The 27,044-nt window shown below is 34.3% G+C and overlaps 1 protein-coding gene and 1 pseudogene across 2 annotated transcripts in view; both read right to left on the reverse strand.

Moving 5' to 3' along the window:
* The window catches only part of LOC143245140 (inactive tyrosine-protein kinase transmembrane receptor ROR1-like), a 74,521-nt pseudogene extending 71,570 nt beyond the window's left edge, over positions 1-2,951 (reverse strand). Inside the window, exon 1 of the transcript XR_013025483.1 lies at positions 2,088-2,951. The product of XR_013025483.1 is annotated as an inactive tyrosine-protein kinase transmembrane receptor ROR1-like (transcript). The remainder of the gene's footprint in view (positions 1-2,087) is intronic.
* Positions 2,952-16,223: 13,272 nt separating this feature from the next.
* LOC143236597 (fucolectin-5-like) lies at positions 16,224-23,182 on the reverse strand. The gene is made up of 5 exons (XM_076474901.1): positions 23,023-23,182; positions 21,717-21,792; positions 20,487-20,508; positions 18,745-18,957; positions 16,224-16,879 (listed from the first exon to the last, which is right to left on the reverse strand). Exons 1-5 carry the CDS (start codon positions 23,145-23,147, stop codon positions 16,614-16,616), a joined length of 702 nt encoding a protein of 233 aa, XP_076331016.1. The 5' UTR covers positions 23,148-23,182; the 3' UTR covers positions 16,224-16,613.
* Positions 23,183-27,044: the final 3,862 nt, after the last annotated feature.

The following is a 27,044-nucleotide window of genomic DNA, read 5'->3' on the forward strand; positions in this document are numbered from 1 at the left end:
TCAAATCAACTTCATACAAAAACACTGTAAAATAAAGTGTTAAAGTAGATAGATCTTCACAATAATTTTTAGTTTACGAAGACAACTACAGGAAGATGTGGGGAACCTAACGGCTACTGGAATAAAAGCACAAATCTGCGAAATGAGCTATTCGTGGCGTGTCCACCACGGGTATCGGAACCCAGATTTTAGAGTTATAAGCCCTGAGACGTACTGCCGAGTCACCGGGAGCACAGAGAGAAATGTCTGAAGGCCTTGTATACGATTTTGGCAAAGAACCCTATGCTAATTACCAACCTAAAATAACTTGATTTATACAGTGTAGCTCGTTCAATACACCTGCCTAACTAGGGGTATCTAGTGCCCTGAAACAAAATATTCTAATGAGACTAGAATACATTAATTCACCAATTGCGTACTCTCGTTATCGGTCATATTTTCGTTGCAACCTTAAGAACATTTGAAGAAGTTGGCCAGCATATGGGATTTTGGCTAGTCCTAAATCCACGTATTATAATACCAACAATATAAGTTGGACCTTATAATGAAAAAATATATGTACTAGAAACACGAAAAGTAGATTATTCTTTGCTTTACTTTTAATATAATTAGGTGCATAACTGTGATAAATATATGCGTATTTAAGTGTGTCATTACCAGAATTTGTAAGTAGAAATTCTATTTCTTGTAGATTTAATAACAAATGTGTTTATGCGATTATCTTAAATCCATCAGATGATGTAGTTCGAAACTCGGTTGTTACGATCACTTAAACATTTTGTCTCTGGTGCTTCCTAAATTCGCGAGTACAGAATAGTTACGTATGTTTCGAATATCGTCTTGTTAGCTTAGCTAATCTCTTAAGATGCCCGAACATCTAGAAATGTTACTGACTTGTTACTTAAGGCCGCAAATATCAATAACATTGGCGGTGCTCAACTAATAAAACAATGCATTTTAATATTTCTGATTAAGAACAATATATTTAATTAGTTTTAATAAAGAAACTCTATACCTTAGTTTACAGTGATTGTTTCATGGCTAGGGAGAGACATAATATGAACTTTTATACTGAATATTTCATCGTTTCACGGATAGGGAGAGATTTAATACGAAACTGTATAACAAACGTTACAGAAATTGTTTATTCAACTGAACTGAATTAATCTAGTTTTGCTTATTTTTATGTGTCTCAAACAGCAAAAGATATATCAAACAAGAAAAGAATTCCTCACAGATATTTGTAATATTTGTTTAAAGGCTTTACTCATTTTAATGTGACGGTCAATCCCACTATTCGTTGGTAAAAGAGTAGCCCAAGAGTTGGTGGTGGGTGGTGATGACTAGCTGCCTTCCCTCTAGTCTTACACTGCTAAATTATGGAACGGCTAGCGCAGATAGCCCTCGAGTAGCTTTGCGCGAAATTAAAAAAACAACAACAAAATATTCAGAACTTGACAGAACAAATAGGCAGAATACTTACTGTACGGGATATCAGAAAACAGGGTGTCATAAAATTACACAATATTTTATGTTCCAATTTGAGAAAAAGACAATACTGTATTTATTTGTATACGCAGGGAATCGAGCTCCGGATTTTAGCGTTTTAAGTCCGTAGACTTATTGCAGAAGACAACACACATAGTAAACGAAGTGAACTGTCAGAAGAAACCACTTGCGACACATTCGTGACGGTCAATCCTACTATTCGTTGGTAAAAGAGTAGCCCAAGAGTTGGCGGTGGGTGGTGCTGACTAGCTGCCTTCCCTCTAGTCTTACACTGCTAAATTAGGGACGGCTAGCACAGATAGCCCTCGAGTAGCTTTGTGCGAAATCCAAAAACAAAAAAACAAAAAACAAACCGTATTTCCTAACGTTGAACTGCTTAAACCAAAATATCGATAATTATACAAACTAGGTTCTAACATACAGCTTTCAGTGACTACTTCCTGAAACAGAAATACAAAAAAAACACTCATTTGTACATAGTTTAAGTCACTTTCAAAACACTAGTTCAGAACTCAGGTATAAACAATATCAAATATTGTATTTAATCTTTAACTTCAAAATATTCAACATTCGCTTACCGTGAAATGAGGTGCCAGGTAGGCTTGGATCACTAGTCCCGGACAGTACTAACCTTTTGACAGTCAGTAACAGAACCAGTGCCGCTAGCCAAACAAACTTTTGATCTCTTGCTGTCATGACGTGGTAACCGTTTATATTTTGTAAGCTTTACACTATTATTTTATGTAATATTGAAGTAATAATAGGATAAACTGTTCCAAAGACTTTTGTAGTAGAAATTTGCATGACTACACAACGCTTACATGTACAGTGATTTCATTTATCTAGTCGTGTGCACAACGTGTATAGAAATCCACACAACGATATGCTTGTTCTTAATGTACAGCACTGGTGTATATTTAACCTTCGAGAAGTAGCGAATTGCTCTCGAACTAGTATAACACTTAATAAAAAATTCTGACATTCACTGAACGTTATCCACGTATCATATCCTACACTATCCACGTATCATATCCTACACTATCCACTTCACATGGAAAACACAGTAAAAGGGCGTTGCGTGGTGCTAGTTAGAGAATAAGTTATATGTTTGTGTCTACTTCACAAGTATTTCTGCCTAGAGTCTCTACCGATCATCCGGGTTTTTTTATAAGTTATTCTTCAAATTACCGGAATTAATACATACTCGCTTTCTTATACTGAACTTTATCTCTGCTTACGAATTTCCAAACTGAACTGCCCCCCCAAAAAACCAGCAATGGCCCACACGCTGGCTTAGTCATTCATTGAGCACATTTTTTTTTTAGTGAGGAGCGCCTTTGCGCACAAAGACCCAGTTGTGTTACCGCTCAACTTACAGGCTGGACCTCGTTAAAAGAGCGTCTCACCCGCACCGCTTCAGTGCTACGCGTTTAACACCGCGCTCGTGAAAGGTTCACCAAGGTCTAACCATTCCAGACGAGGGGACAACGTAACTTTCTTCTCGGGCGGCACCATTCATCATTAGTGACCGAATAAATATATGACAGACTCACACACACAAAAGCTAGTTTCCCGTGCCTTCTGGTTGTCATAGCTACTGAGATTAACTAGCTGATCAGGTCAATAGGTTTTCTGTCAATTATAAAAGCACAAAAAGAATAGAAAAAACAAACAAACTCGAACTGCTTGGAAGTTTCCAAATAGCGACTTTGTGTAAAATGTTCTTGCTTCGAAGAGAATCGTATGTTAATACATGCTCCAAACTACCATCATAATATAATATGCAGGTTTATGCATGCTGAAATCGACATAAAAAGATTACGAAAAGAAAAAAATGCCTTTGATTAACCACAGCTTAACAACCGAGACCGTCTCCAAACTTTATGCTGTTAAAAGTGCCTAAGTAATGTATTCTATTATATCTATTTAGTATCTCATAAAGCACAATGCTTATCTACAGAGAATTTCCTTGCAATAACACTGGTATTCAAAACTACTAGCACTCAATCGGTTTGATGACACAGAACAAAATTACAATATTAGAGAAAGATAGTGTAGCTTATCAGAGTATTGTATAACATACTATAATTTAGCGTAGTATTGTATAAAATAAAATAGTAAAATACAGTACAATATAGTATACCATAACAATACAGTACGATGTAGTATACTATAACAATACAGTACAATGTAGTATACTATAACAATACAGTACAATGTAGTATACTATAACAATACAGTACAATGTAGTACACCATAACAATACAGTACAATGTAGTATACTATAACAATACAGTACAATGTAGTATACTATAACAATACAGTACAATGTAGTATACCATAACAATACAGTATAATGTAGTTTATGGAACTCAGAAACCCACATATAACATTTCAACGAAATCAGGCATTTCTTTTTTTTTATTTCATTTTAATTAATTAAATAAAAATTCATGTAATATAAAACATTTTACGTTGATGGTTTACAAGTAGCAGTATCATAACTAGAGTTATGTATCTTACCAGAATTACAAGCAATGTGGTTCGAATGGTTAGTATTACAAGTGAAATAATTTTATTTTATAATTAAATTAAGATATTTTAAAATACGTTGTAATTAAGTACTTTTCGTTGTACTACATGCACAAGCTCGTGCGTTTTAAACTTTTTTAAATAACATATTGATGTGATGGACCGTGCAACGTTGTTTCTCATTTTTAGAAATGTTTTTCACGTGCATGCTTGCTACAAAATATTTAATAAATGGTTAGTGTGAAGTTTGATTGCACGAGAAGGTCTTCCAGCTCTGTAATCCATTTATCATGTATTTACACTTTCACACACTATTTATAGAAGTATTGTTACCTACACTCAAATCACTAGCCCATCAAATGTTTGTTAGAATATCTTCTCGTATTTTATTAGAGAACCTTTTCATATCTTTGTTACAATACTCTATCATATCTTTGTTAGAATAGCTTATCATATGTATGTTACAATACTTTATCATATCTTTGTTAGAATAGCTTATCATATCTTTGTTACAATACTTTATCATATCTTTGTTAGAATACCTTATCATATGTTTGTTATAATAACTTATCACATATGTTACAATAATTTATCACAATTATTATTTGTTACAACAATTTATCACATGTTTGTTATAAAGCTTACCTTATGTTTGTTACAATAACTTCTCACATGTGTTCTTTGTTACAATAACTTATCACATGTATTGTTTTTACAATAATATATCACATGTATTGTTTGTTACAGTAACTTATCACATGTATTCTTTCTTGCAACAATTTATCACATGTTGTTTGTTAGAACAATTTATCACATGTATTGTTTGTTACAATAATTTATCAGATGTATTTTTGTTACAGAAATGTATGACATCTATTACTCTATGTAACACAAATTTTGTTCCTGGATAGTATGTGTTATTTGTTAATTGCTTACGTTGTAAAGGTACAGAAAATGGCCATTATTTCCTTCAAACTTTGCTTGTGTAACCTGGATAATGAAATTTAAAAGTTAACCCATTTTCTATTTAAAACGGGGAAATTCGCACATTTTCATTTATATAAGGTCTAAATAAAACAACATATGAATAAATATTTACATGTATTTATACAAAATGAACAAAAGTGTTTAGAAGTGAGTAGTTTTTTTCGAGATTTGTGACTTTAATGTAATTTTGAAGTCTCCGGTAACCTCAGAGCCATACTCATCATATTTCAAGGTTTCTAGCAAGAACTTGATGCTGCTGTATTGCTCTCTGAGGTGCAAAATGAGCCAGGGAAAGAGACGGATACTTATTCCCGTTGTGGAGCAGCACAGCTCTGAGACTATTGGATCAGCTATCAATGAAGAGACGCCACTCGTTCGGGTTACAGGCAATTCCAATTGCCTCGCACAGACCGGATACATTGTGGCAGAAGCAGAGCACATCTTGACGAGTAAAGAAGCTTGAAAAATGTCAGTGCCGCTTCCTCTGAGTTGCGACTTTCATCTAACAAATCCCACTCCTTGAACCTACATGTCAAAAGCTCGGCATTCGTCTTTGTTAGACCAAGATCTCTGATCATGTCATTTAGGTCTCTTTAGTTGTGGTAGTATGGGTTTCTCTCACCAGCTGCACCTCTGAAATTGTAATTTGGATCTTCAACGTCTACCTCCTCTTCGGATTTGCTGCTCTCTTCTGAGGATGGCTGCTTTCTCTCTGGCGGAGTGGGTGCAGAGAGCTCAAGGGGGTGTGGAGCATGGGCGGTGGATGATGGAAGGTCCGGATACATGACAGCAATTGCATTCTTGCCAGCCCGACATTTGTAAGGGTCCACCTTGTAGAAGTAGCAATTGCTTGAATGGTCAGTGGGTTAACGTCAAATTCTTGGAATAGCGAACTTCATGGCTCTCTTTTCCCCTCTGTACCATCCTACAAAAAAGCAAAATAAAATTATTATGAAGAATAAATTTATTTCATCAACAACTAATGTGTAAGAGGTTCATGCAAAATATTTTATATGTGATATTTTTCTATACAATTGGACATTTTTAAAAAGTAAACGATATTTAAATTTTAAAAGGTCTAAAATTTGTATAATATAAAATCTTACTATTTAAGCAAGCAATAATTGTCCGTCTTACCTTTTAGAGTTTTCTTTGCAGTGGTCACAGATAAAATGAGGTGCTCAGGGTTTGTCTTGACCTCTGACAGGTATGCCAAAATATGTCTTCACACATTTTAGCAGATGCTGTCACAGAGTACTTTTTGCTCTTGTCTTGATAAATTGGCCACATACATAGCAGAATGCGTTTGGAAAATGCTTGCAGCTTTTTGATGTCATCTCTGATAAAATCAGATACGTATATGTGTCACTTAGACAGCTAGAACTAAGCTGAAATGGTGAGTGTTGAACCCCTGTATATATATATATTACTACGGAAAGTTCAGAAAATTCTAAAAGATTCTTGAAAATTCTCGTAAATTCTACAACATACTAGAAATTTTTTGTAAGCTCTACAACATTCTAGAAAGTTCTTGAAAATTCTTGTAAGTTCGAGAAATTTCTCTGTCAGCTGCTCAGCACTGAATCTACCTGGAATGTTCTGGAAAGTGGGTAAATTTGTAAATTTCACTACCCAGGTCACAAAAGCAAAATTTGAAGAGAAAAATAGGTCTTTTTCCATTTACTTTAGACATAAGCAATTGGGAAATAGCACTTCTGCCCAGGAACAAAAAAAAAGTAAAAATTTTGTTACATAGTGTTATTTTGTTGTTAAAATAATATATGACTAAATAGTTTGTATTGCATAAATTGTTTGGTCTTGTTTTTTACAATAACTTATCGCATGTATTGTTTGTTAAAATAATTTGTGGCGTATGTTCTTTCTTATAATACTTTATCACATGTATTGCTTGCTAGAATAAATTATCACGTGTTTGTTACAATAATTTATCACATATATATCTCTTACGATGACATATCACATATATTTTTTGTTACAATAAGTTACACATATATTGTCTGTTACACCAATTTATAACATGTTATTTGTTACAACAATTTACCCCATGTATTGTTTGTAACAATAATTTATCACATACATTGTTTGTTAAAATAATTTATCACATGTGTTGTTTCTTACAAAATTTTATCACATATATTGCTTATCACAATAATATATGACGTTTTTTTTAATTATCACGTGTTCTTTCTTACATCAATTTATCATATGTATACTTTGTTACAATATATCACATGTGTTGTTTGTTAGAATAATTTATTACATGTATTGTTTGTTACAATAATTTACTGCATGCATTCTTTGTTACAAAGCTTATCTTATGTTTGTTACAATAACTTCTCACGTGTATTGTTTGTTACAATAATTTATCACATGTATTTTTGTTACAATAACTTATCATATGTATTGTTTGTTACAACAATTTATCACTTATACTGTTTGTTAAAACAAGTTATCATGTGTTGTTTGTTACAATAATTTATCACATGTATTGTTTGTTCGAATAATTTATCACATGTGTTGTTTGTTACGATAACTTATCCCATGTATATTTTGCTCCAATAATTTTTCACGTGTATTGTTTGTTAGAAAGTTTATCTTATGTTTGTTAAACACAATTTATCACATATATTTTTGTTACAATAAGTTATCACATGTATTGTTTGTTATAACAATTTATCACATGTTGTTTGATACAAAAATTTATCACGTGTATTGTTGGCTAAAACAATTTATCAGATGTTGTTTGTTACAACAATTTATGATATGTATCGTTTGTTAAAATTATTTATCACATGTATTGTTTGTTAGAGTAACCATAACATGTATTTTTTGTGACAATACTTCATCGCATGTATTTGTTATTACAATAATTTTTCACATACATTGTTTGTTACAATAATTTATCATATGTGCTGTTTGTTACAACAATTTATCACATGTATCGTTTGTTAAAATTATTTATCACATGTATTGTTTGTTAGAGTAACCATAACATGTATTTTTTGTGACAATACTTCATCGCATGTATTTGTTATTACAATAATTTTTCACATACATTGTTTGTTACAATAATTTATCATATGTGCTGTTTGTTACAACAATTTATCACATGCATTGTTTGTTCGAATAATTTATCACATGTATTGTTTGTTACAGTAACCATAACATGTATTTTTTGTGACAATACTTCATCGCATGTATTTGTTATTACAATAATTTTTCACATACATTGTTTGTTACAATAATTTATCATATGTGCTGTTTGTTACAACAATTTATCACATGCATTATTTGATACAATAACTTATCACATGTATTGTTTGTTACAATAACTTATCACATGTATTATTTGTTACAATAACTTATCACATGTATTATTTGTTACAATAACTTATCACATGTATTATTTGTTACAATAACTTATCACGTGTATTGCTTTGTTAAAATAATTGATCACATATGTTTTTGTCACAAGAGTTTATCACATTATTTTTTCTTACAATAATTTATCATATGTATTGTTCATTCTATCATGTAAATACCAGAAAGAATTATATTTGTATAATTTTATTACAAAATTCGTTATGAAATGACCTTAAAATAAAGGTACGTGTATATAAAGTTCGATGCATATTATTCCTGGAACGCCCTCTGTTATTTTGATAGAGAAGTAATGACTAAGGCTTGCAGAATGTGGTTGAAGCAAGGGGTTAATAAGTGAGAATGTACTATACTACGAGTATAGGTTCATACATTGTCAAATTCGTAAATTTAAAACAAAATATATTGAAATATCAAAACATAATCTCATTGAAACGTAGAAAATTGATGTGCAAAAAGTAACAACATTAAATTACCTTTAAAAATTATGTTTTAAATAACAAATAGTTCATTATATGTGTCTACGAAACTTGACGTCTTCGTAGATAAAGTAGTCTCGTTCTCGGTGTGATTAAAAATTGAAAATTATTTGACGTTCCAATCTCCTTTAATTTATATATCCAATTTTATGAACATAAATCATTTTTCTGTGTTTTTTTTTGGCACATAAAATCACCAAGCGAAACTAGCAGATTTGTGATAGCACAATTATATTTGTACACGTTTTTTGCTTCTTTGTTTCTCTTATTTAAATATTGTTACTGTCGCAAACCCTGTTAATTTTTGGTATTCCGAGTCAACTTTGAAATTATTGAAATTATATTTTAGTTCGCAATCTATTGGAATATATATATGTGTAATGTAATTTACAAAATAATTGGATATCAGACTAAGTATTTTCTATGTTATATTGTAATTGACTTCGAAAAGTATATAACTTTTAGTTAATGAGAACGAAATTATAATATCAACACATTTATGCTATTAATATTAACTTCTAAGAAAGTTTACTTTATACATCAGGTCAAAATAAATTCAGCCTAGTACTGAATATAGTTAATTATATAGATATAATGCTGAGTTTGTTTGTGTTTTCTTATAGCAATCCCGGTCGCACCAAACATGCTCGCCCTTTCAGCCGTGTGGGCGTTATAATGTCACAGTCAATCCCACTATTCGTTTATAAAAGAGTAGCCCAAGAGTTGGCGGAGGGTGGTGATGACTAGCTGCCTTCCCTCTAGTCTTACACCGCCAAATTAGGGTGTGCAAAGCTCGATGTGGCTTTGCTATAAGATTGTTTGTTTGTTTTGAATTTCGCGCAAAGCCACATCGAGCTATCAGTTGAGTCCACATATAACTGTATAGGTTAGTCCTAATAATGCAGAATAATCTTTATAATAAATAGGTTCGTTAAGCATTCTGAGCAATAATGTCATTGAAAGAAATATTAAAGACAGAATACCGTATAACTTACTGACATGTTCACTGACTAGTGTTAGTTTTTCGATGGTAGATCAACAGTTGCTGTCATATAAAAAGAATGGTGCCAGCATTGTTATTCGCAGCAACAATAAGAACTTTAGGTTCCACAACTGAAACAGATTTATTTTGTTTATACTATTCAATATCCGTAAATATTCTTAATATATATTTCTACTGTAATCGTATTTGAAATTGTAAAATCAGAATGGTCGCCAGTAGATATAAAAACATTACATTTATATCTGTGACGAAGATTTTTTTTCTCTCTGGCGTAAGCTTTTAAAAAGACTAAAAAAAGAATATAACACTGTATAGTTTTATATTTCATTGGTATATGAAATATTAAATGCTTTCGAGTCTTAAGTTTGTTTGGCACAGAGCTATACGATGAAACATCTGTGCTGTTTCAACCGCATATATCTAAACCCGAATTTTGACGTTATAAACCCCCAGACCTGCTCGGTCATTAGGGTTTTATGGATTGCGGAAAACGTCATTAAAACACTGAAAGTATCGAAAATAAACAAAACATTTACGATTTTAATTTTTTTTTTAACTATTTGGAGTGTGATTGGAGAGAGAAACTAAACACAGACTGAAAGGTCACACAGAAGAGCCCAGACCTTGTCATGCAGGGTTCACCATATTCGACTGTCAAAAAAAAAACAACGAACATGTGTCCTTCGTTATGAAAGGACACGGACGATTTTAGGCAGAACAATGAGGAATAATATCCTACATAGATTCACCAAGGTTCATCAAAATATGGTAATTTTTTACTGAGTTACAGAGCAAAAGTAGTGTGAAAAATTGATTTCCATGTTTATTAGATAGCAATCTTTTTATTTTATTGACCTAAAACATCTAAAAATTAATCGCTTCTAAGTTTGGTCATAGCTCAAACGTGTACAACCTTTCGTCCAAATCCATTCACTTTGTGTTTTCGAGAAATCTTGTTGACAAACAAATACAAAGGGAATGAACATAACTTTCGGCAGCGGAGGTAGAAAAATAAAATAATTAAAATAATAATATTTCAATTTGGAAGACAAATTATTCTATGAATTTAAAAAGAAATATTGACTAAATTATAATACACATACATATATATATATAAATTACTTAGATCTGTAAATGATATTAAAGTCCTGGTGTTACTATCTGTAAAGACACTACTGATTTACAAAATAATTTAACTCATTTAGTGAATGGAACAAATTAATGGCAGATGTGTTTTTAATTATAATAAATGCAAAATAATGCATGTAGGTTATTATAGCCCCCCGCTAGTACAGCGGTATGTGTCCGGATTTACAACGCTAAAATCAGGGGTTCGATTCCCCTCGGTGGGCTGAGCAGATAGCCCTTTGTGGCTTTGCTATACGAAAAGCACACACAGGTTATTATAATTTGAATTATAAGTGTAATTTTAATGGAAATAACTTTAAGAGTATTGAGAAAAAAAATAGATCTTTGTGTAAAAGTTGATCAGCCTCTGAAGCCATCCAAGCAGTGTGCTTATTGTAAGTGGATCCAAGCAGTGTGCTACTGTAAGTGGTAGCACAAATAGGACTTTAGGTTGTATCTACAGAAATACTGAATTAAAGTCTAAAGACATTCTAATTTCGTTGTATAGGTCATTGCTTAGGCCACATTTGGAATATTGTGTTCAGTCTCAGGTTTCTTTCTTTATGACAGACATTTAATTGTTGGAAAAGGTTCAGAGAATGATTATAAGAAGGGTGCCTGGGATGGAGGTGGGGGTTCTTTTTTCTCTCAAGATAAAACAATTTCAGGCGAATTTGGTTGAAATCATTATTATTGTAAAGGGAGTTGATAGTGTTGATGCATCATTTTTCATACTTAACAGTGAGAACATTAGGACTAAAGGACACAAATATAGGTTTTGGCAGTATAGGAATCATCTTCAATTAATACAGTTTTATTTTTAACAGGGTAGTTGGCCTTTGAAATGGATTGCCTTCGGATGTTGTGGAAACAGTAAATTTTTTCGTTTCTATGTTTAGAATTAGGCACAAATCTACACAATGGGCTATCAGTGCTTTGCCAACCACAGGTATCAAAACCCCGGGCCCGGCATGAGCAGGTGGTTAAGGTGCTCGACTCGTAATCTGAGGGTTGCGGGTTCGAATCCTCGTCATACTAAACGCGCTCACCCTTTCAGCCGTGGGGACATTATAATTTCACGGTCAATCCCACTATTCGTTGATAAAAGAGTAGCCCAAGAGTTGGCGGTGGGCGGTGATGACTAACTGCCTTTCCTCTAGTCTTACACTGCTAAATTAGGGACGGTTAGCGCAGATAGCTCTCGTGTAGCTTTGCGCGATATTAAAAACAAACCAAACCAATCAAAGCCCGGTTTTTAGCGGTATAAGTCCCCAGACATGCCGCTTTGCTACCGGGGGACAAGAACAAATTTAAGTGAATTTAAGATAAAGTTTGATAAATATATTAATGATAATGGTTATCTTTAAGATTTAAAAAAAAAAAATTAGTTATTACTAGTTTCAGTTTAGTTTAGATGATGGAACAGCCAAAACAGAGCAGTAGGTCTCAAGCTGTAGTAAATCCTCATGTCATATAAAAATATAGGGATAAAATAAAAAATATAAAACTAATTTTTTATTATATTTAATAAAATTATTTTCAGAAAGAATGCTATCTTTTGAGTATAACGAGACAGGATTTGTTGAGCAAGAAAAATATTAACACTGGTTTAGAAACATAATTTACTGTTTCTCATTTTATTAAACGATTCTACTACACGTGATTTTACTTTAGGTTGAAGAAATTAGATAACAAAATTATCGTTTGTTGTTTTGTTACAATTAGATTATAGTTAGCCAGACCCGAAGTCTATAAGAACACATAAAATTAAATTCTGACAAATAAAATTGCCCACTCTTATTTCTCGTGCATGAAGTTTATTAATAAGCCTCCTGGTATTCACATGACGCACGCACATTCGAACACGCAAAAATTTGATTGGTGATGGAAACTCTGCGGTCATACGTTTTCTACAAACGTCACATCATTTCACTTTTAGAACATGTAGTTGCAGCAGCACGGTTTCCTCACGCTTCAAATTATTTAAATAGTTATTGACTTTTTATCAGAATATTGAAATTTAAACATGGAATTTATCAGCACCATCTTGAAAATTTTATTTATATTAAATGACGAACATCGTCCCAGGAGGGGTTTGATTTGTTTTGAATTTCTCGCAAAGCTACAATAGAGCTATCTGCGCTAGCTGTCACTAATTTAGCAGTGTAAGTCCAGAGGGAAGGCAGCTAGTTATCACCACCCACCGCCAACTCTTGGGCTACTCTTTTTACCAACGATTGATCGTAACATTATAACACCCCTACGGCTGAAAGGGCGAGCATGTTTTGTGTGACGGGGACTCGAACCAGGAACCCTCACATTACGAATCGAGTGCCTTATCCACCTGGCCATGGCGGCCCTCCCCAGGATGGGACGGACAAACGAGGTTTATGTTTTACTTCTGCGAATTTTGTTCACGAAGGCGCGTGTTAGATTCGAAAAGAATTAGACCTTGGAAAATGTTTAAAAGAAATATGAAGCACTACAGCTGTGTATTGAGTCGTGAAATCAAAATTGCTGAGGCTCGATTTTCAAGGGATACTGGACATCGAATTAAGTTGGAGAGTAGAAACAGTTCGTGCCGCATTATGTCACGTGAAAAATTAGTTCGGGTTGGAGGGTTATAAGTAGTTCCATAGAATGGTGATTTTTCGTGTAATATTTTTGAAGGCCCATATGCAAATAACGTGTATTTGTTTGCTTTTGAACTTCGCGCAAAGCTACTCGAGGGTTGTCTGCGTTAGCCGTCCATAATTTAGCAGTGTAAGGCTAACCACCCACAGCCAACTCTTGGGCTAGTCTTTTACCAACGAATAGTGGGATTGATCGTAACATTATAACGCCCCCACGGCTAAAAGGGGCGAGCATGTTTGGTGTGATGGGGATTCGAACCCACGAGCCTCAGATTACGGGTCGAGTGCCTTAACCACCTGGCCATGCCGGGCTAACATGTATTTCAACCTTTCATTTATGTCACAACGTTAAGTATAATTAATTTCCTCTGTAAATAATATGATTTCGTGTAGCCTAATTCTACTCGAACAGGTAATCTCTGTTTATATGCCACATCCAACTTGTCCATTTAATTAATTAAGTTTGGTGGGGGCATGCTTGATTCACGATAAAGGCGGTTTTTGTTGACTATATAACACCAGAGTGAAGTAGTGTAGCATTGAAATAGATAGTACGTAACTTATTATTGAGTTGATCTTGTAACTGTAGTGCTGTTGGACATATTACTCTCCTGTATAAAATTCACTAAGCCAACGAATGTGATCAAGCAAGTCGATCATAGTTTCTTATCCTGCTGGAAAATTTGTGAAAAAGTACATTGAAACGATCTTCTTCATATAAAATGCGTAAAGCAACAAGTTTTCAAACTTACTACTACATATTTTTTATGCGTAAAGTACTTGTCATGGATCTTATTTTGTTAATTAAAATAAGATTGTAATTTAATTTACATAACAAGACCCGTAATATTACTTATTTGCTCCATGCCTTGCCAACAGATGGCGGGACAGAGAAAGTAACTAAATAGGTAAGCGTTCACTTGAAGTTTGAAGTTAGCAAAGAGGATGAAACCATTTATGGCAGAACAGGCACATACATACTTCACCTTCGTAAGATTTCTGACGGTTTCCATGGACACAGAAAACATGACATTTCCTGAAAAATCTTGTCTGATGTATTTGATTTAATATACCGTAATTTAACGCTACAGACCACTCCATAACTGTTTAAATCTCAAGTCAAAATAATTTTCAGTAATCTGGTAATCGAACTAATTGTATTTTATTCAACACCAACTGAAATGGAACATAACTTTAAGTTGACGGTATTAGAAGAAAAGTGTTAAAAACGAACGATCAAAGGAATTATAATTATGAGGTTTCCGTAAATATTCTCATAGAAATAGTAAAGAATATATGAAAATTTCCCACTTTCCAGGAATTCTAATCCAGTATTCACATAATCTGTTACTTTATTTTTACATTTCAATAAGTTTCATAAGAACTGTGAATTATTCATTGAGTACATATATGTGTACTACTTTTTAACATACACTTAACGTGGTATTGTTTTATGATTCGTGAAACTTATAAATTCTCCCTCCGTTAACTTTTGTTTGTTTTGTTTGTTTGGGAATTTCGCACAAAGCTACTCGAGGGCTATTTGTGCTAGCCGTCCCTAATTTAGCAGTGTAAGACTAGAGGGAAGGAAGCTAGTCATCACCACCCACCGCCAACTCTTGGGCTACTCTTTTACCAACGAATAGTGGGATTGACCGTCACATTATACACCCCCACGGCTGGGAGGGCGAGCATGTTTAGCGCGACGCGGGCACGAACCCGCGACCCTCGGATTACGAGTCGCACGCCTTACGCGCTAGGCCATGCCGGGCCCCCTCCGTTAACTACGGATTATTTGTAATGTTACTGTTATTATTTATATATATTGTTCACTGAATGGATTGTTTTGAATTTCGCACAAACCTACAGAAGGACTATCTGTGCTAGCTGCCCCGAATTTTAGCAGTGTAAAACTAGAGGGAAGGCAGCTAGTCTTAACCACCCACCGCCAACTCTTGGGCTATTCTTTTATCAACGAATTGTGGGATTATCCATAACGTTATAACACACCCACGTCTGAAAGGACGAGCATGTTTTGTGTGACGGGGATTCGAACCCGCGACCCTCGGATGACGAGTCGAGTGTCTTAACCACGTGGCCATGCCAGCCGTTCAGTGAGTAGATATACAATCAATAGTTCGATTGTTTCATGCACCAGTCGTTTAAGCAAATGATATTAATTGTTAATTACAGAATCACACGAAACTTCAGAGTTAACTTTTGTGTTTTTTAAACCCATCTTTAACAGGTCATCATATTGAGTGTTTACAATGTGCTGATCTACTATGTTGTTTTTTTGAAACTGGTTACGTATTTATACAAGTTATTTAAATGTGTATCACTTAAAGTAAAATCCAGGAATCTAGTCTGTTAAAATGCTCATGTCATGAGGTCTTTAGGGATTGTATACAGTAAATATACATATATATTAAATATTAGGCTAGCGTTTCACTTAGAGTGTGTGTGTATATCTGGCAGATACATAAACAGACGATTCTGAGGTGGATGAGCAAAGTAGAAACATTTTTTATTTAACAATCTCTACTCTCGATATCACCAATTAAATTAATCTCAAACGATGATTTCTCTCTTTTTATTCTTTTTTGTACAATTCATATGCTTATTTCTTTAATTTCATCTATAAAATAAAGCCACCTATTGGCAAGAATTAAAGTTTATTGTATTGTTGTGATTAATAAATTGTGAAGACACTCTATCGAATGCTACTACTAAATTGTATGCACTTACAAATCTTGTTACATATGTGTTTGAATGCAACTATCTAAACAAAAAGTTCCTTAAATAAAATAAAATACATTACCTTTTTTATCGACTGATACTTATCGATAACTTCCAAATAATTGTTTTTAATTAGAATTGTCTTAATGGTATATAGGCCACTACCAAACAAACAAACAAAAACTTGCCAGTAATATTGTGTCACGGGAGATAACCAAATACTTGAAATTCGCACAGCTGTATCATGTTTTTTGTGGTTTCTGGGCAACCTGTACAGTAGCGCACAATTTGCAAGCTAACATAGCGTCCACCGACAGGATATGGCTGGACACAACTGAAGGTCACAGGAACGGCCGAAATTCCTCCTCCGACGTGTTGATCGCAAAGCGGATTTTGGTCGAAAAGTTTTCCCACATCTTTAGGAGGAACATTTCCAACACGGAGCTCAAAATCGTGTAGCCGATATTCTGTAACAGTAATATATACGTGTATATCAGAGATAGCTTGTTTTCGATTTCTTACGCAAAGATACAGCGGGTTATCTGCGCTTAGCTAACCCTGATTTTGAAATGACAGACTCGTGGAAAAGCAACTAGTCAACAGCTCTCATCGCCAACCCTTGGGCTACTTTTGTGTCATCTTGTTGTGAGATGTGACCATCCCTCTTATAGCACGTCCATGGTTCTGAAGTACGGAGCGTGTTTTCGTGGTAATTCGTCGCAAATCTCGTATTCACAGCCTACATACGCTAAAAACTAAGCTCCACTCAGCGCTTAAAAATCATTATCAGTTTAATTTTTGTTTTGCAAAACAACACCAAATTCAGCGTCGCGCCAAGTAAAATTATATAAACTTTCTTCATAATGGACCGTACATGGCCAGATGGTAAAGGCGCTCGACTCTAATCTGAGGGTCGCCGTTCCTAATTTTGCAGTATAAGACTAGAAGGAAGGCAACTAGTCATCACCACCCACCGCCAACTCTTGGGCTACTCTTTTATCAACTAATAGTGAAATTGAACATAACATTATAACGCCCTCATTACTGAAAGATTGAGCATTTTTGGTAAGACGGGAATTCGAACCCGCGACCTTCAGATTACAATTTAAGCGCGCCAACCACTCGACCATGCCAGGCCCTTTGGCACTGGACTTTCAACCTGAATAGTATTTTACGCAACACATTGGCCATAAAAGAGCCAGATTAGAAATTTCTTAGAACTTAGGAATAAGTAATTTATGCCTGTTGATTAGAGGCAAGACAATCCTTAAACAACACAAAATAGCAGTATTGACTGTCTTACTTATGACACAGCTGAAGCGTGTAAACTAGCACACGGTGGTTCGAATCTCGTCCTTAGTGATCTACAACTTAAAGCTTTAACCACTAAAAAACGTTTCCTTTGCTCTCAGAATGTCTGAAATTGGTTCGAAGCACTAAACAGTGACATCGTTCGCTTTCCTCAGCTATAAGATGGCTGAATGTTTTGTGTTTGTGCATGTGATCATCCTAAATATTAATTTAACCAGCGGAATTATCTACCTACATCTACAAAGTGATGCTGGTCCATGCTAGTCAAGGAGTAGATTGCAATGGAGAACAACGCCTTCACTTCTGCTCACTTCCATGTCGAGTCTACGTTAATCATCACGACAAAAGCTGGTTCTCTCCATTAAGAGTTGAAAAAAAAAAAAAAGAGATCCAAATATAAAGCACCCAAACAATCTAATTCGTTAAGATATATACATAATATAACTGGAGATAATGACAAAACTTCTTTTATTTCGTGTGCTGTTTTGTTTTGTTTTTCTTATTGCAGAGCCATATCAGGTTATCTGCTGTGTCTACTGAGAGGGATAGAATCGCCTAATTTTGGAGCTGTAAATCAGAAAACTTATCACTCTCCGAGAGATAGACCTTTTACTTGAAATTTCTATAACATATTATTCAAAATTTCGTCTACGTAAAGTGTGTTAGTCTGACTTCCCAGAAAGAACTATTGCGATTTTCTTTCGTGTAAAGTGTGTTATTTTCAGTTCCTACAAATAACGTTTATGATTTTCTCTTGTGTAAAGTGTGTTATTTTGAGCTCCACAAAGAGCAATTATGATTTTCTCTTGTGTAAAGTGTGATAATTTAACTTCCCACAAAGAACTACTATGATTTTCTCCCGAGTGAAATGTGTTATTTTGAGTTCATACAAAGAACTATTACGATTTTATCCCGTGTGAAGTGTGTTATTTTTAGTTCCTACAAAGAACTATTATGATTTTATCCCGTATGAAGTGTGTTATTTTGAATTTCTACCATTACTCTTAAGTTTTCAACTTACGTGCCGTATCTTTTCTGTTCCATACGACAATCTTTCTCACAATATAGATGTCGCCTAAGTCCACGTACCACCAAGGAAACTTCTCGAATGACGTCATGCTGATGGCAGTTGATGGACACGTCATTTGGTTGTCCACTGGCCAGTGTGCTAGTCTTATTGAATCATAATTAGTACTGTGTCGAGCAGTTTTTCCAATTGCAACGTTTATCGAGGCTAGATAAACAAAATTAAAGTCTAGATCAAGAAAAGCAACAACTTTGATAAATAATTATAACAAAATCAAACAACACTGGGATGCTTGTTTGTTGTTTTGTGTTTTCAAAAATGAATAAAAATTAGAACATATCAAGTTAACACTTAACCTCGTGGAGCCTTAGAAACAATAAGTTAAGGAATTGTTACATGTCTTGGAAATCTTATCCCTAAACTGTAATAACCAAAATAATTTATAACTGCTATTGATGACACGCTGGCTGTCAGTTTAACGTTTACATTTGCGATACCATCTATTTTATTGACTTCATGATCTTCACAGAGTAGAATTTAAGAATGATTGTTTGTTTGTTTTGAATTTCGCGCAAAGCTACTCGAGGGCTATCTGCGCTAGCCGTCCCTAATTTAGCAGTGCAAGACTAGAGGGAAGGCAACTAGTCATCACCACCCACCGCCAACTCTTGGGCTACTCTTTTACCAACGAATAGTGGGATTGACCGTAACATTATAACGCCCCCACGGTTGGGAGGGCGAGCATGTTTGCTGCGATCGGGATTCGAACCCGCTACCCTCGGATTACGAGTCGAACGCCTTAACACGCGTGGCCATGCCGGGCCTTTTAAGAATGAAGAAATATAAGTTGTGTGAAGACGAAATTATTGAAGAACAGGAGGTATTATAACTTACCGAGTTAAAACATAATGGACTTGGTAAAAGGATTTCTAAATGTAATTATGATAAATCCTAGCTCTGAGTGTTTAATTTTCATTCCAATGTTTAATGGATGAGATTGACCAAAGATCCCTTGTCGTCTTTAGTTAATATGTGTGTATATAAATACCTGAAGTCTTCACACCTCAAATTATTAAGTATAAATTATTCTTTTCTTTTAAATTCTGATAGCGCTAATAATATTATGAAAAGTATTAAATCAGCAAATTTCGTTGTTGAAGATTATGATAATTGTCTAAAACATGACTGTGATTCATGTAATACTCATTCAACTGTGTTCGAAGGCTCTGATTATGAATCTGTAAGATGGATGTCCGTAGTATTTCATTCAACACGGTTTTAGCAAAGAATAGCAGTCCCCCTCCCGAAAAAACAAAACAGACAACAATACATGCAGGGTGATAAGACACAATTACGAGGTAAACCTTTTATGTCTAAATGTATAATATAATAATATAGTATGCAGATTTTATTTTTCTGAGAAAACGTTGCCACACAAACGTCACGTTTTGTAAAGATATGCCACACGCATGCACAAACCTGTATATAAAACATGCCAAGTTTTCTTCTTCCTCACTCACCCTACAGTGTTAGGCCTTTTCCTATTCCATTTACAACTCAAGACATGCCAAATAAAGTTAAGATTGTTTCTAGTTATAGGTTCGTCCATAATTTACTGTCCTTAAAGTTCCTACATAGAGAAGAATTTACTTTAACGAAACAAAGGAAATGTATCTGAGATGTATTTTACACAATGCAAATCTGACTGTTTTATCCACACATTTATAAAAACTTACCTTCTTCTTTCCAAAGATCCATCTGAAATTAAAAATAAAACAATATAACAATACATAAATCGCATTTAATGATAATATATTTAGAACCCCTTTAGGGGATAATCTTTCATCAAATACGGATAAATTTGAACAAAGTAACAAGTTTTGACAAGTATGTGTTGAATATAAATTAATAATTCAAATTTTTATTTTAAAATTTAAATTAAGAAAGATATTTTAACCTGTAATAAAAACATTTCTTTCAGGTATAACATAGAACTATCAAAATATAAACTTCTTTTGATGACTAGAGCAATTTTGAAATTAGTAAATCTTTAAATCATTTTATAATAAACATTATAGCTCATTATGAAATATCGCTTTTACAAATAGAATTATTTCCAACATGGAATTTTAACATTGTAAAAGTCGCCAGTGATTTAGAAACTAGCGGTATTGACAATAAAAGTCAGAATGCCGGCGTCCGAAAGGTGACTTTGAGACAATTGAACCTGACAAAGTTTACGTAAAGTTATTTAAAAGATTAGGTTCATGTAAGTGTGGTAGTAGGGATACCAGAACAATAGCTGTAGGTTTATAACTTGAGTACCATGGCCGAAGATATTTTTAATTTCCTTTGTTCTGTTACAATTTTCCTGGCGCGATCGGGTATTTATAGGCGAGTACTTTAAAATAAATGTTCTTTTTTACATAATTATCTTGTCAAGGCTGTCTAGAGATGAGTAATCGCTTGTACGTTTTTGATGTAATACAGATAATTGCAAAATATATATACATATATGTGTGTGTATAGGAGTGTATTTACTTGTAGTATATATATTTATGTGTGTATATAAATATATGTATATTAAATTATGTATGCGTGCGTGTATACGTATATGAATATATACATATATGTGTATAAAAATAATTTGAAAATAAATCTTTCTATACACTAGTACAGTTACTTTGTTCTATACACTAGTACAGTTACTTTGAACATAACTTGTAACTTACAGTAACACAGCTTCTGACTATAGAAACAGAAGTCTCAATGCTAGTATGAGGCAACGTAGATTTAATTTAATACTTATATTTTAGACTTGCACAGAAGGTATGTATGCCTTTAATTTTAAGTAGAATTATCTATATCTTAGTCATAAGTAGCAAATGCCAATATCTTAGGCTTAGACAGAAGAACCTATATCTTAATTTTGTACAAAATATACATATATTGTAGGTTTAACTCACTGGTTTGAGGTAATACGTAGAACTAGGTAAGGAATCACCAAGGATAAGCAATACACATTTGTTATCAAGATCGAATCTATAAAACAATTAAAAAAAATTAAATGTTATTTTTTTCGGAAATATCATAATATGAATAAATAGTTCAGTGTTTAAAAGTGGACGCAGGCTACCTAAATTAATCATTAAAAAATCAACAAGAAACAAAAGCAAAAACCATATTCTGAAACCTTCAACAGCTTCTTTGTATTTAATATGGTTATTTTGGAACATTGTGGATGTCCACTAACGGGAAAGCGATATGTGTTCACGCTTACAACGCTAACATCCGGGATTCAATTCCTCCCTTCGGTAAACATAGTGCAAATTTCCAGCGTGTAACTGCATCAAAATATGTATATTGGAACTTATTTTAAGTATTTACTGAACTAAATAGATTTAGAAGTAATATTTTCGTTTTAAGTAATGAAATCCATCATTACTGTTGAAATATCAGAAGATTGTTGCTACTATTATAAGAGAAACAATAATTCAGTTTAATGACTAAGTTTATACACTTCCTGTACCAGTGTCGGCAGAAATAAAAGAGGATATCAGATTGTTATAATGAAAGAACTGAGAATGAAAAAAATACAAATATCATAATGGTATTCTTATCTGTACTCTTACTGTACAATAGTACAACTAATTTAAACATAACTTTTACCATGTAATACAACAACTACTTTGAAGAGAATTCTTACTGTTCAGTAGTTCATACGTTTAAGCACAATTATTCCAATACCATAGATTACAATATCATATGTACCCCGCTGGTACAGCGGTAAGTCTACTGATTTACAACGCCAATATGACGAGCTTGATTCCCATCGGTGGACTCAGAAAATAGCCCAATGTGGCTTTGCTATAAGAAAATCGCACACAATGTCACACTTTTCGAAGCCATTACCTGAGAAAGAGGCTTCTTTGAGTTACTACATGTAATATAAAGTGACTCTGCCTATTTAGCAGCTTCCATCCAACTAATAGTACAGTTTCTTCAGTAGAAAGTTCTAAGACTGTATGTAGTGCATGTGTCTATTAGATTCACCAGAAGTAAAATAATTACCTGATATGCAGGCGAAGCACTTAAGTTATTTAAGAGCTATTGTGTTGCATAAATACTGAGTCATGCGTGTTGTTGTTTTTTTCTGTAACGCGATCAGGATGTTTCTTATTGAAATCTGATATTTACGTTCCAGCTAATTAAACGGAGAAATCTCGTTAATGTCATAATTCATTCTTAGAATTAAGAAGCAGGTTTACTCACGTAAATCCATAGCAGGTGTTGTCCTGCTGGCATTTAACTCCACACTCTATGGGAAGGAGTCTGGGTACCGGAAGAGTACCTTCCTTCGTAAAGTAAGTATTAGAAATTCCTGATGTCACACGCATCAAGCAAGTCAGTATTAGTATATTCGACCAAGAGAATCCACATTTATCTTCCATGCTGTCAATATAAAGGAAGTAGAATTATTATTTCATGACGCAGTATTTTTATGGCACTTCATATCGTGCATATATAAGTATTCAGGTTTTTTTATTAACTAGGCTAAAAATTAGGGTTCAATCTCTGCAATAAATACAGCATAAATAGCCCATTGTGTAGCTCGGTTTGAACTAAAATAGAAAAAAATTATTCTTTATTCGTGTTGCGTGGAAATGTTCTTTTTTTTTTGCGCCTCGCGAATTTTAGATGTGTTATGTTACAATAGCCTTAAAACTATTATATATGTATGGGTTTATATAAAACTGTAAAGTTTCGTACCTCAAAAATTTACTACAAATATAATAAATATAACTACAGTTTTGTATACGATGGAGAATATAGCAGCATCAGTGTAACAGATAGAGAAATCATCTTGTTCGGACTAAGGTATATTATTCTACTTAAATACAACAGGAAGAGATAAATATAATGTTATATACCTAATGCGAAACTTACATATGCTAAAAACAAACAAGGTTATAGACATACCGAAATGTCTAAAAGCGACAAAAGAGACATTTTTTTAATACTTACACAAAGTTACAAAAGAGTTATCTGCTGGATGCATAATTAATTCTAGACTGAGGGACTAGAGAAAAGCTAGAATCTACCGCCAATTCTTGGAATATGGAATAGCGAGTTTTGATTTATACCCTAATCTCAAAATGGGATTGTTTTCATATTTGTTTTTGATATCCTGGTTTTGGCGTCAATATATTTATAATCATAATACATGAAAACTAAAATGCTTTATAATTAATTAGCATATTTACCTGGCTTCGCTCGGATTATTAACTAATTTTATTATGAAAATATAACCTATATACTCTTGTTGCTAAACAACACGACATAAAAACCATTGTTGTAACGCAATGTAATCAAAATGCACTGACTTTTCTACATATTATAAATTCTTATTAAAGGAAACACGTTTCTGTTATACTTTTATGCTAAAATGGACTCAGAATACACACTCGCACACTATAAACTTAATAACCGGAACGAAGCCAAGTACATTCGTTGATAATTAACAATACATAACAACTACAGTGTTTTATCAATACACACCTACAGCTGTGTGGAATGCAATTACAATAAGACACGAACCATCAAATCTCGAATTTACACTTCGGCACTCTAACCACACACTTATGTTCGTACTCAAAATAGACGAAAGTTTTGTGACGTTGTGGTCAAACTCGAACCAGACAGTAAAATCTTTAATTCAATGTACTTAGGGACATAAATTTTACTTGAAATAAATTAACTTAGAATAAATAGTTTATCACTCAGTAAAAGTGTATGTTTATATTGTTGAAGAATTGTTGGTCTGGAGTTAAAAATCTGATCTCGTGATTTTATCACTTTCAGAATTTCCCCAAGTGGAATTTGTATTTTTTGCAAGCTATACTAAGGCTATCTGCCACAGTCCGTAATTTCAAACTACTGACCAAAGGGATGTCATCTAGCAACACCTATCATCACCCATCATCCACGCAAATGGATTGATTGATACAGTGGTACCTCGGTTCTCAAACTTAATCCGTTCCAGAAGGCTGTTCGAAAACCGAATCAATTTTCCCTTAAGAAATACTGTAAGTTAAATTAATCCGTTACAGACCTCGAAAAATTACGCATTATGAAGCATTTTAAGTTAAAATATTCCTTATTTATACCTGTATAATAATACTTACATGCATAAAGTCAACCACAAAAACTATAAACACAATAAAAAAATAAATGAAAATTTAACTGCACTTTACTTGTGCTGAGGAGAGCTGATGACGTAAGTAAAAGGTGGTGAGGAACGTGGAGAGTAGGAGGGTTATTATTGTTTGGAAGGGGAGTCACTTTCCATAAAAACGTCAAGTAACTCTCCTTCTGGGGTTCTTTCTCTTTTCTGTCTCTTTGCACCGTTACAACCTGCTTGAGACTCACTGGACCTATTTTTCACTAAAACCTTGTCTAATGAGGCTTGTTTCTGTCTGCATTTTAAAATGTTTCTGAAGTAAGACATGGCATTGTCATTGAAAAGCTTTATTCTACGGTTTGCTACAGCTTTGTCAGGGTGAAATTTTTCCACAAAACTTTGTAACTCTCCCCTTTCCACACATTTCCTTGATTAGTGAACTAGGAACATCCTCCCTTCCCTCCTCCTCATCTGACGACACTTCCTCAATTGCCTTTTGTTGATGCTCCTTCTGAAGGTCTTGGAGTTCTTCCGTGGTGAGCTCAGTGTTGTTGTCTTCCACCAACACATCCACATCATCACCACTCACATTCAAGCCCATACACTTGCCTAGTGAGACAATACCCTCGACAACAGGGTCAGCCTCAAAGCCTTCAAAGTCTCTATTTGCTACTGAGTCTGGCCACAATTTCTTCCAGGCTGAGTTCATTGTCCTCAAAGACACTTCCATCCAGGTTTTCTTTATGATCCTCAAGCAATGGAAGATATTAAAGTGATTTTTCCAGAACTCTCTGAGGGTTAACTCTGAGTCAGAGGTCACTTCAAAGCACCTTTGAAACAGTGCTTTGGTGTAGAGTTTCTTAAAGTTCGATATGACCTGCTGGTCCATGGGCTGAATGAGAGGAGTAGTGTTAGGGGACAAGAACTTCACTGCAATGAAACTGTACTCCTCCACCAACCCGTCTTCCAAGTCTGGTGGGTGAGCAGGTGCATTGACCATCACAAGAAGGGCCTTGAGTGGCATCTGTTTTTCCGTAATTCTTTACACTTGGGGCAAACACTTCATGGACCCACTCCATAAAAAATTGCCTGGTTACCCATGCTTTACTATTAGCCCTCCACATGACATTTAGTTTACTTTTCAGGACATTATTTTTCTTAAAAACCTTCGGGTTCTCAGAATGGTACACAAGCAAAGGCTTAAGTTTAAGGTCCCCTCTTGCATTACTACATAACAATAGAGTTAGCCTGTCCTTCATTGGCTTGTGTCCTAGCAGTGACTTTTCCTCCTTGGTGATGTAGGTCCTCTTTGGCATTTTCTTCCAAAAGAGGCCTGTCTCATCACAGTTGAACAGTTGTTGGGGAATAAAACCCTCAGCTTCTATATAGTCCTTAAATTCCCTAACAAATTTATCAGTAGCGTCTTTGTTAGAACTGGCAGCCTCCCCATGTCTCACCACACTATGTATGCCACTTCTCTTCCTAAATTTTTCAAACCACCCCTACTAGCCTTAAGGGCATCATTCGTATCAGCACTCGTTCCAGGGGTGGTTTCCAGGAGGTCAGCATGCAACTGCTTTGCTTTCTCACAAATGATGGTCTCAGAAATGCTACCACCAGCTATCTGTTTTTCATTTACCCAAATCAACAACAGTTTTTTCTACCTCTTCCATTGTTTGTGATCTTTGTTTCGTAAGCACTGTCACTCCTTTTGCAACATCAGCTCCTTTGATGACCTCTTTATTTTTCAGTATGGTGCAGACATACCAAACCAAACTGTGTAACAAGGTCAGACACGCGAACACCATTCTCATACTTCGCTATGAGTTCTTTTTTCACCTCTATTGCGGCTCTAACAACTTTTCTTTTTGGTTTGCTGCTTTCATTATTTTTCTTTGACCCCATGGTGGCTTATTTAATCAGAATATTTGGAAAAGCAAAAAAACAAACAAAAAGAAAAACGAGAACGTTCACAGCAGATTTTAGCGGGGGTGTGGACTGAGCGACAGGTGCAGGTAAAATGTTTTGGGCAAGCTTGGGCCGAAAATGGTCGAAGGGTCGTTCGGGTCATTAGTCGTGTTATTTCGGGAGATTGGGCCACGACAACTTGGTT

This window comes from Tachypleus tridentatus, chromosome 2 (genome assembly GCF_004210375.1).
Source record: "Tachypleus tridentatus isolate NWPU-2018 chromosome 2, ASM421037v1, whole genome shotgun sequence".
Classification (NCBI taxonomy): Eukaryota; Metazoa; Arthropoda; class Merostomata; order Xiphosura; family Limulidae; genus Tachypleus; species Tachypleus tridentatus.

What these genes read in the sequence shown, in the direction of transcription:
- LOC143236597 (XM_076474901.1), bottom strand. Translation starts at nt 23,147, where the DNA reads ATGCGTGTGACATCAGGAATTTCTAATACTTACTTTACGAAGGAAGGT. An exon ending in CTACGTATTACCTCAAACCA is followed by an intron (nt 20,509 to 21,716) that starts GTGAGTTAAACC and finishes TTTTAATTTCAG; the next exon opens with ATGGATCTTTGGAAAGAAGA. An exon ending in GAACAGAAAAGATACGGCAC is followed by an intron (nt 16,880 to 18,744) that starts GTAAGTTGAAAA and finishes TTACTGTTACAG; the next exon opens with AATATCGGCTACACGATTTT.